The sequence below is a fragment of the Arachis ipaensis genome, chromosome B07, assembly GCF_000816755.2.
Source record: "Arachis ipaensis cultivar K30076 chromosome B07, Araip1.1, whole genome shotgun sequence".
Lineage (NCBI taxonomy): Eukaryota > Viridiplantae > Streptophyta > Magnoliopsida > Fabales > Fabaceae > Arachis > Arachis ipaensis.
Genome location: NC_029791.2, coordinates 53,217,247 through 53,228,619, shown reverse-complemented (window position 1 = coordinate 53,228,619; position 11,373 = coordinate 53,217,247). Strand labels below are relative to the sequence as shown.

Genomic DNA, 11,373 nt, shown 5'->3' with positions numbered 1-11,373 from the left:
AAGTCATCTCGTTGGCAGCGTGACTGCTGCTTACGAGAACTTGAAGGAGCAAGTTTGGGTCATTGCTCCCGAGGCCGATCTCACCCCCTTTAGCTTGGACAACATTGTCAGGGATGGCAAGATTGTCCCTGATGATGAGGATGATGATGATGAGGTCGATCCCCTCCCTATGTCTTCTGCCAAGGTGTCAGCGCCTACTGTTCCTCCTGCCAAGGTCGACCCTCCCGCTTCTGATCCTGACTGTCAGATCTTAAATCGGGACGATGGTACTGTGGATGCTGTTCCTCTCCAGGCTCGCCCTCCTTCTACTCAGACTGATGCTGCTAAGAAGTTTTCTAACCTTTAGCTGATTTATTTTGGATATTTTTGTAGTTGGCCCGGCTTGTGGGCTTTAGAACTCTTTATTTTGTGGTTGGTTTATTTTGTTGACACTCTTTCTAGTTGCTTGTTTAGCAACATTATTTTGAAAAACACAACGAATAGCTTCTGAGCTTTTGGGTCTGACCCTGAGGCTTTGTTATTTTATGTCACGCTTGCTTGCGCCTGTCTTAGCTTCTTTGAACTGGTTTGTTGTTGATGCGTGGATCCGATTTAGCAATCCATGCCCGACTTCTTTGTCCTTTTCCAAGTAGTTGACCGATGTCAATCTTTTTCAATTATTTAAAGTAATCTTCTTTTTTGGACCTTGGTCAGGTCTTTTTTAGAGATTACTTTTATAACCTGTTTGTTGTAGGAGACCAACTTCTTTATGTCGATTTCTTCTAAGTTATTTCGTAATCCTCTTTCTTGGACCTTTGTCAGGTCTCTTTCAGGGATTACTTTTATAACTTTTGGTTGTAGGAGACCGACTTCTTTATGTCGATCTCTTCTAAGTTACTTCGTAATCCTCTATTTTGGACCTTTGTTAGGTCTCTTAGGGATTACTTTTATAACTTTTCGTTGTAGGAGACCGACTTCTTTATGTCGATCTCTTCTAAGTTATTTTGTAATCCTCTTTCTTGGACCTTTGTCAGGTCTCTTTCAGGGATTACTTTTATAACTTTTCGTATTTTGTAGGAGATCGACTTCGTTAGGTCGATCTCTTTCTAGGTTATTTTTGTAATCCTCTTTCTTGGACCTTTGTCACGTCTCTTTCAGGGATTACTTTTATAACCTTTTTATTTTGGGCTGACTTTGTTAGGTCGAGCCCTTCTAAGTTAAAGTAATCCTCTTTAATAGGATTGGCCAGACCTCTTTCCAGGGTTTACTTATAACTTGGGTTGACTTGGTCCGACTTCTGGACGTCGGCCAGTCTTTAAGTTATTATTTTAGCTATCCGTAAGACCTCGTCAGGTTCTTTTTTGGATTGCTTTCGATAACTTCTTACATTATTCTGTGTTCATCTTTGCTGATTTGTAGAAAGTGGTTGGCATCTTTAGATCGTCCTTTGGGTGAATCGCGCTTTCACCTTTATCGGACGGTTTATCTTTATCGTGGTCGTGCAGTGAAATTGTTTTTCACTTTCTGCCGACCTGTCGCTTTATAATCGGATGATGAATTCTTCAGATTAATGCGTCTTGAATTCTTTGTAGAATATCTAAATAAACTTTATTCAAAGTAAAAGTGCAAATATATACATGTGGGGATTTATTCATCCCTTTAAGTCGGATAGTGTCTAGGTCTCTACTTGGTGCCTCATTAAAAAACCTTTTCAGGAAAAAGAGTGCATCCAATAATGAGATATGTTACCTTCCTAACTGTAGTACCTTCTTAGGTTGCAAGCGTGCCATGATCTGGGAAGCTCTTGTCCATCGAGATCGGACAGTCTGTAGTAGCCCTTCCCAAGTACTTCTACAACTCGGTAGGGTCCCTTCCAGTTTGTTGCCAGCTTTCCTTCTCCTGGTCGAGTTGTTCCAATATCATTTCGGATTAGGATGAGATCGTTTTCTGCGAAACTTCTCGGCACTACCCTCTGATTATATCTGGAAGCCATTCGGCGCTTTAGAGCTTCTTCCCTGATCCGAGCTCTTTCTTGGATTTCAGGTAGTAGGTCGAGCTCTTCCCTCTGAAGTTGGGAGTTTGCTCCCTCATTGTAATGAACTACTCTAGGCGATCCTTCCTCAATTTCTACTGGAATCATTGCCTCTATTCTGTATGCTAACCGGAAGGGGAATTCCTTCGTGGTGGAGTGTGGCGTCGTTCGATATGCCCATAGGACCTATGGAAGCTCTTCTGCCCAAGCTCCTTTTGCATCTTGTAATCACCATTTTAATTCGGCCAATATGACTTTGTTGGCAGCTTCGGCCTGTTCATTGGCTTGTGGATGTTCAACGGAGGTGTACTGATGCTTTATATTTAATTTGGCTACTAGTTTTCTGAAGCCTACATCTGTGAATTGAGTGCCATTGTCTGTGGTTATTGAATATGGAACCCCGAACCTTGTGACGATGTTTCTATATAGGAATTTCCGGCTTCTTTGAGCTGTGGCATTGGCTAGGGGCTCTGCCTCGATCCACTTTGTGAAATAGTCTACCCCTACTATGAGAAATTTAACTTGTCCTGACCCCTGGGGGAAGGGGCCGAGAAGGTCGAGCCCCCACCTTGCAAACGGCCAAGGCGAAGTTACGCTGATGAGCTCTTCTGGCGGGGCGATGTGAAAGTTGGCATGTTTCTGACATGGTGGGCATGTCTTTACAAATTCTGTAGCTTCTTTCTGTAGAGTTGGCTAATAAAACCCCGCCCGGAGTACTTTTTTGGCGAGAGCTCGTGCTCCGAGATGGTTGCCACAAATGCCGCCGTGTACTTCTTCTAATACTTCCTTTGTGTGGGAGGTCGGTACACATTTCAGTAATGGTACTGAGATCCCTCTTTTGTACAGGATGTTGTTTATAATGGTGTAATACTATGCCTCCCTTTTTAGCCTCTTTTCCTCCTTTTCTTCCGTGGGGAGTGTTCCTGTTTTAAGGTAGTTGATTATGGGGGTCATCCATCCTTGGTCCTGGTCTGTTATGGTTAGGACTTTTTGTTCCTCCGAGATCGACGGGGTCTGTAATATTTCCTGGATGAGACTTCTATTGTTGCCCCCCGGTTTGGTGCTGGCTAATTTCGAGAGAGCATCAGCTCGGGCATTTTGTTCTCGGGGTATGTGGTAGATCTTATATTCCCCGATTTGTCCGAGCTGTTCCTTGGTCTTATCCAAATACCTTTTCATGGTGGGATCTTTGGCTTGGTAGCTCCCTGTTATTTGTGATGTGACAACTTGCGAATCGTTGTAAATGTTGAGTTTCCGAGCTCCAACCTCTTCATCCAGCTTCAAACCAGCTAGCAGTGCTTCATATTCCGCCTGGTTATTTGAAGTCGGGAACCCGAACTTGAGGGAGAGCTCAACTTGGGTTCCCTGGTTGCTTTCTATTATCACTCCTGCGCCGCTTCCAGTTTTATTTGAAGAACCGTCCACATAGAGATTCCACTCTGTGAGGGTTTCCAGGGCATCTGTGAATTCTGCGATAAAGTCGGCCAGATATTGTGACTTAATGGCCGTCCGAGCTTCATATTGGAGGTCGAACTCTGACAGCTCGACTGCCCATTGTAGAATTCTACCTGCTAAATCTGTTTTCTGCAATATTCCTTTCAAGGGCTGGTTAGTGCGAACTTTGATGGTGTGGGCCTGGAAGTAAGGGTAGAGTCGTCGAGATGTTAGAATGGGAGTATAGGCAAACTTTTCTATTTTCTGATAGTTCAACTTGAATCCCTGCAGTGCTTTACTAATGAAGTAGACGGGTTGTTGTCCGTTTTCGTCTTCTCTGACTAGTGCTGACACTACTGCCCGGCTTCCTACTGCAAGATATAATATGAGTGGTTCTCCTTCTCGTGGTCGAGAGAGGATAGGTGGCTGTCCTAAGAATTTCTTAAAGTCTTGGAAGGCTTGCTCACATTCTGTCGTCCATTCGAACTGCTTTCCCTTTCTTAAAGTAGCATAGAAGGGGAGAGATCTTATCGCAGCTCCTGCTAAGAATCGGGATAGGGCGGCCAATCTCCCGTTGAGTTGCTGCACTTCTTTGACATAGGTTGGGCTCTTCATGTTGAGTATGGCCTGACATTTGTCTGGATTTGCTTCAATTCCTCTTTGTGTGAGCATGAAACCTAAGAATTTGCCTGCTTCTACTGCAAAGGTGCACTTCGCGGGATTGAGTCGCATGTCATGCTTCCTTTTGGTGTCGAATACTTGGGCCAGGTCGGACAATAATGTCTCTTCACTTTGTGTTTTTATTAGCATGTCGTCCACGTAGGCTTCCATGATCTTTCCGATGTGATCCGAGAAGACTTTATTCATTAGCCTTTGATAAGTAGCTCCTGCGTTCTTGAGACCGAAAGGCATCACAATGTAGCAGTAGTTTGCTTTCGGTGTTAGGAACGAAGTCTTTTCTTGATCTGGTGGATACATGGGGATCTGGTTGTATCTCGAGTATGCGTCCATAAACGAGACATATTTATATCTGGAGGAAGCGTCTACCAGAGCGTCGATATTTGGGAGTGGGTAAGAATCTTTTGGACAAGCCTTGTTGAGATCGGTGTAATCGGTGCACATTCGCCACTTCCCATTTGATTTTTTTACCAAGACAACGTTGGCTAGCCATAGTGGATATTTGACTTCTCTTATGAATCCTGCTTCTAGTAGTACTTGTACTTGTTCTTCCACAGCCTGGGATCGCTCTGGCCCAAGTTTTCTTCGTCTCTGCTGTACCGGCCGAGATCCTGGATAGACCGCCAACTTATGACATATCAGCTTAGGGTCTATGCCTGGCGTATCTGCGGCTTTCCATGTGAAGAGATCGACATTATCTCGCAAGAATTGTATTAGTAATTCCTTTGAATCTCCTTTTAGGATTGTGCCGATATTAGTTATTTTTTCCGAGGTGTCCCCGATCTGAATCTTTTCTATCTCACCCTCTGGCTGGGGACGAAGTTCTTCTCGTCGTTGAACTCCGCCCAGCTCGATTATGTGGAACTCTTCTCTTTTGCCTCTGAGGTTTAGGCCTTCGTTGTAACAGCGACGTGCCATTTTTTGATCTGCTTTTATTGTGGCTATCCCTTTTGGTGTTGGGAATTTCATACATAGGTGTGGGGTCGAGACTATCGCGCCGAGTTGGTTGAGTGTTGTCCGACCTATGAGAGCATTGTAAGCTGAACTTACATCGACCACGATATAGTCTATTTTGAGGGTCCTGGATTGGTTCCCTATTTTGAAGGTTGTATGTAGTGGTATGTATCCTAGTGGTCGAACCGGGGTGTCTCCTAGTCCAAACAGACTGTTTGGATATGCTTGAAGTTCTTTTTCTTCTAAGCCGAGTTTATCAAAGGCTGTTTTGAATAAGATGTCGGCAGAACTCCCTTGGTCTATTAAGGTGCGGTGTAGGTTGGCGTTTGCTAATATGATGGTGATGACCATGGGATCGTCGTGTCCTGCGATGATGCCGGATGCCTCCTCTTTAGTGAATGTTATTGCCAGGATGTTGAGTGCTTCCTCCTCTCCTTCGACATGATATACTTCTTTGAGATATCTTTTGCGAGAGGATTTGGAGATCCCACCTGCTGTGAATCCGCCATGTATCATGTTGACATGTCTTTCTGGTGTCCGAGGTGATCGTTCTGTACGTTCGGTATCTTCATCCCTTTGTCTCTTTCTTTGATCATCATCTCGGGTGGTCAGGAATCGATCTAACTTTCCTTCTCTCACCAATTTTTCTATGATATTTTTTAAGTCGAAACATTCGTTTGTGGAGTGTCCTCGGACTCGATGGTATTCGCAATATTCCTTCCGGTTTCCTCCTCCCTTTTTGCCTTTGAGTGGCCGTGCTGGGGGGATTTTTTCTGTATGGCAGACTTCTTTGTATATCTCGACCAAGGATGCCCTGAGAGGAGTGTAATTATGGTATTTTTTGATTTTCTCCCCTTGTCGATCTTCTTTCCTCTTGGATTCCTTGTCTCTATCTCGGTAAGAGGCCCCCGATTTTGAGGTCTCTCCTAGCCGAGCGGTTTCTTCCATGTTGATGTATTTTTCTGCTCGTTCCTGGACTTCATCCAAGGAGGTCGGGTACTTTTTTGATATAGATTGGCTGAAAGGTCCTTCTCGTAGGCCGTTGATGAGTCCCATGATGGCGGCCTCTGTGGGTAAACTTTGTATGTCCATGCATGTTTTGTTGAATCTCTCCATATAGTTGCGGAGGCTCTCCCGATCTCCTTGTTTGATCCCTAGTAAACTGGGGGCGTGCTTGGCTTTATCTTTCTGAATGGAGAATCTGGCTAGGAATTTTTTAGCTAGGTCATCAAAGCTTGAGATGGACTTTGGGGGTAGGTTGTCGAACCATTGAAGGGCTGTCTTTGTGAGAGTTGTTGGAAAGGCTTTGCAGCGGACAACATCTGGGGCGTTGGTGAGGTAGATTCTGCTTCTAAAGTTACTGAGGTGGTGGTTGGGATCCGTGGTGCCATCATACAGGGTCATATCCTAGAGTTTGAAGTCTTTTGGAATTTTGGTTTTCATGATTTCCCTGGTGAACGGGTCTTGCTCTTTGCGTGAATTTTCTTCGAGATTGGCCCGAGGGGCTTTTGATTTGAGATCGGCTTCTAATTGCTGTAGTTTTTCTTTCAACTCCCGACGTCGCCGCACCTCTCTTTGTAGATCCCTTCCGATTTCCCGTTGTTGTTGAGTTTCTTTTTCCAATTGTTTTAGGCGATCTAGGAGCGCTTCTATTGCCCCTGAATTTGGCGAGTCTTTGTCTTTGTTGGTTTCCGGAGTATCTTGTAGCGTGACATCCGTGTTCTTGTGCGGTGTTCTCTGTTCCAGACCTGAATCGTGGTCATTGTTATGGTTGTCCGCCATGGTGATGGGATGACTTCCAGGTCCCCGGTAACGGCGCCAATGTTCCGAGGGTTACCTGAAACTGTAGGTCGATCTCGGATGAGAACTTCTGTACTGGTCGGAGATGACGTGTCCGACTGGCTGGTACGGCCGGAGCTGTTGTGTCCGACTTGTTGGACTGACTGCGCCTCTGATCCTTGGTCACCGGAGGGTGGGGGTACCTGCAAGAGACTCCGATGCTTAAGTTAGCATGGGTATCAAACAGGTTTTTAGTAGAATCAGAGTATGAGTTATACCTGGGTGCTCCAGTGTATTTATAGTAGTTGTAGAGTGACCTTTCTAGATAAGATAAGTTAGTTATCTTATCTTATCTTTATCTTTGAGTTGAGGCCAGCTTATCTTCAAGGGAACCGCCCTTATCTCTATAGGCTTGGACGGCCTTTGGATTTGGGTCGTGTTCCTCTACTTGGGCCCTTTATGGGCTTTCCTGTCGATTTGGCCGAGTTCTTTAAGAAGAAGTCGGTCCGCTTGACCTGAAGAGGTCGGTCGCTTTGTCGTCAATCATCCCAGGTCGAATAGCTCGACTCATGGTATGAACACTAGTATAGCTGGTAGAGATAATTTTTTTAAGATAACCACCCCACTCAGGCTATCACTAACCCAATAAACCCAGGCAACGGCCAGCATAAACCCCGTCAAACCTGTAACAAAGATACGAATAACAAACCTGATCTAGGTAACAAACCATTCAAATAACTTACTATAAGTGCTAACGAGTTATTAATCTAAAGGTACGCTATTCACTCCAATCTTATTCTGAACTCTCCCATACTCATACTTACTTGAGCGTTGGAGTCCCTTTTCAGGTACCCAACGCCGCCTCTCCATGAGAAGATGACGTTCCGCTCCCTCCGCTCCAAGAAAAGCCAGTTCAAGCACTAGCAGAACGAGCTATACCTCGGAGCTCACTTTCACAAAGGAACATTTGGCGCCCACCGTGGGGCCCCGATTTTAATCTAACCCCACCTTCTCTATATTTTGTATATCTCTTCATTTCCTTTTGCAGGACATAGGAGATGACGGACGAGCACAGTCACGCTCCCTCCATCAATCAGGCAGAAATTTTAGCAATCAATAAGGCCCTCAAGACTGAGAATCAAAAAATGGCTGAGCTCCTGCGACAGATGGGGCACGACCAAAGCAAAGGAGAACACAAAAGTGCCAAAAACAAGGACAATGATGACCAGCACACCTCGAAAACTAAACACACCATCGCCAAAACCACCAAAATGACCACCAAAAAAAGAACCAACCCCTTCGCCAAAGAAGTCATGAGTTTCGAAATGCCCCAAAATTTCACCTTACTGTCAACCTTAAAACCCTACAATGGAATAGGAGATCCGAATGTCCACGTCACCAAGTTCCAGGCCATGATGTTCATGAATAAGGATTCCGACCCGATCTTATGCCCCACATTCCCAACTTTCCTAGATGGAGACGCTCTGATTTGGTTCTCCAACCTCCCTAAAGGCTCCATTTCTAACTTCGACGAACTAGCGGACCAGTTCGTCAACCACTTCGCCGCATCTAAAATATACGTCCATAACTCTGACTACATAAGCACCATCAAGTAGGGACCGAACGAAAGCCTAAAAGACTACATGACCAGGTTTGCTGAAGCAACCAACGAGATACTTAACCTAAACCCCGAAGTCCACCTCCACGCCTTCAAGAGCGGCCTCCGGCCAGGAAAATTCCAAGAATCCATAGCCATCGTAAAACCAAAAACCCTGGCCGAGTTCCACGAAAAAGCAACTACTCAGATTGAGGTGGAAGAATTTCGGGCACTGCGAAGAGCAGATAAGCCTATCCCAAGCAGAGACAAGGAAAGGCGAAACAGACAGTCGAACAGCAGAACGGATTCGAGAACGTTCAGGCTAACACCCAAATTCGATAACTATACCGCCTTCAATACAAAAAGGGATGACATCATAAAGGACATATTGCACTCAAAACTTATCAAACCCTCAAACAGAGCCGGTACATATCAAGACCAGCGTCATGTGGACAAATCAAAGTATTGTGCCTTCCACCAGAAGTACAGCCACACCACGAATGACTGCGTAATAGCCAAGGACGTCCTCGAAAAGCTCGCCCGCCAAGGGCTACTAGATAAATACATTGCCAGCCGAGGAAGGAAGCGAAGCACAGACGATCTCGGCCAACAATCCAAACTGACTGACAATTCCCGAGATAAAGGGAAAAAGGTAGATAACGATATCAATCCACCCCGCAGAATAATAAACTGTATTTCTGGTGGTTTAACAGGTGGCGGATGCACAAACTCGGCACGAAAAAGGTCGTACCGAGCTATGATGATGATGACAGAAACCACCACGTCCCAACTAGTCGATAAGGACAAGCCAGAAATCTCATTCGTCCAAAAACACTATAAATCAAATGACCGGAACTTAGATGACCCGGTTGTCATCACAGCACAAGTCGGGGAGCCATTAGTAAGTAAGATCTTAATGGACCCAGGAAGCAGCGCCGACGTACTTTTCTACTCAACTTTACAAAAGATGAAACTCAGCGACAAGAATCTCCCACCCTCTTCCGGAGAACTGGTAGGTTTCTCAGGTGAGCGTGTCTCCATTCGAGGTTACATCTGGTTACAAACCACCTTCGGGGAGTACCCCAACAGTAAAACAATAGATATACAATATCTTGTGGTAGACTGTAGAAGTCCATATAACATCATTTTAGGCAGACCATCTTTGAACGCATTCAATGCTATTGTTTCTACTGTGCATTTGTGTGTTAAGTTTCTTTCACAGGACAACAAAGTCATTACCATCCACGGAGACTAGAAAGAGGCCAGACAGTGCTATAACGCCAGTCTGAAAGACAAACAGCCAAAACAACCCAAACAACAATACGTCTAAGCAGTATTTAACTCGGACCAACTGCCTGCCCTGGTCGATCTGGACCCCAGAACCAACCATCAAGAGCGGCCAATGCCAACAGATGATCTAACCAAGATCCAATTAACCAAGAGTGACGAATCCAAGTAGACATACCTCGGCAACGCGCTTAAGGAAGAAGAACAGAACCAACTCATCGAGCTACTAAGACACAACGTTGACTTATTCGCATGGACCCCAGCAGACATGCCAGGAATAGACCCTAACGTCATTTGCCATAAGTTAGCTATCAATCCAATAGCCCGACCTATAGCCTAAAAGAAACAACAGCTCGGCACTGACAAGAAAGCAGCCTCCTTAGAAGAGACTCAAAAGCTACTCAATGCTGGCTTCGTCTAAGAACTCAGATATTCCACTTGGTTAGCCAATGTGGTAATGGTAAAAAAAAACCAACGGTAAGTGGAGGATGTGTGTGGACTAAACAGACCTCAACAAGGCCTGTCCAAAGGACGCATACCCCCTCCTATGCATTGATAAACTTGTTGATAATTCTTCTGGTTTCCAATGTTTAAGTTTCATGGATGCCTATTCCGGCTATAATCAAATCCTCATGCATAAAGCTAACCAGGATAAAACTGCCTTTATTATTGACAATGGAAATTTCTGTTATAAGGTTATGCCATTTGGGCTAAAAAATGCAGGTGCTACCTACCAACGACTCATGGACAAAATCTTCACAAGTCAAATCGGACGAAACATAGTGGTCTATCTCGATGATATGGTGGCAAAATCAACATACATGGAAAACCACGTTCACGACTGTTCATACCTTGGGTCGAGCTATCCGACCTGGGATGATCAACGATAAAGCGACCGACCTCTTCGGGTCAAGCGGACCGACTTCTTCTTAAAGAACTCGGCCGAGTCAACAAGAGAGCCCAATAAAGGGCCCAGGTAGAGGAACACGACTCAAATCCTAAGGCAACCCAAGCCTATAGAGATAAAGGCGGTTCCGTTGAAGATACGCTGACCTCAACTCAAAAGATCAAGATAAGATAAGATAACTAACTTATCTTATCCAAAAGGTCACACCTCACCTTTATAAATACACTGTAGCACCCAGGTATAACTCATACTCTGATTCTACATAACACCTGTTTAATACCCGTGCTAACTTAAGCATCGGAGTCTCTTGCAGGTACCCCCCACCCTTCGGTGATAGAGGATCAGCAGCACGTTCAATCCAAACAAGTCGGACGCACCAGCTCCGACCGCCATTTACCAGCCGGACACAACGGTTCTGACCAGCACAGAAGATCTCGTCCGAGATCGACCTACAGTTTCAGGTAACCCTCAGAACATTGGCGCCGTTGCCGGGGACCTGGAAGTCATCCCATCACCATGGCAGACGACCATGACAACGACCACGATTCGGATTTAGAAAATAGAACGCCGCACAAAAATGTGGACACCCCACCAAAAGATACCCCGGAATCCAACGGAGACAAAAATTCAGCAAACCCGGGAGCAATAGAAGCACTTCAAGATCGCTTAAAGCAACTTGAAAAAGAAACCCAACAACAACGAGAGATCGGAAAGGATCTACAAAGG

At 45.1% G+C, this 11,373-nt stretch overlaps 1 protein-coding gene across 1 annotated transcript; it reads left to right on the top strand.

Annotated features, from left to right (window-relative positions):
- LOC107607239 lies at positions 8,500–9,708 on the top strand. The gene has a single exon (XM_016309212.1). The coding sequence runs from the start codon at positions 8,500–8,502 to the stop codon at positions 9,706–9,708; it is 1,209 nt and encodes a 402-aa protein (XP_016164698.1).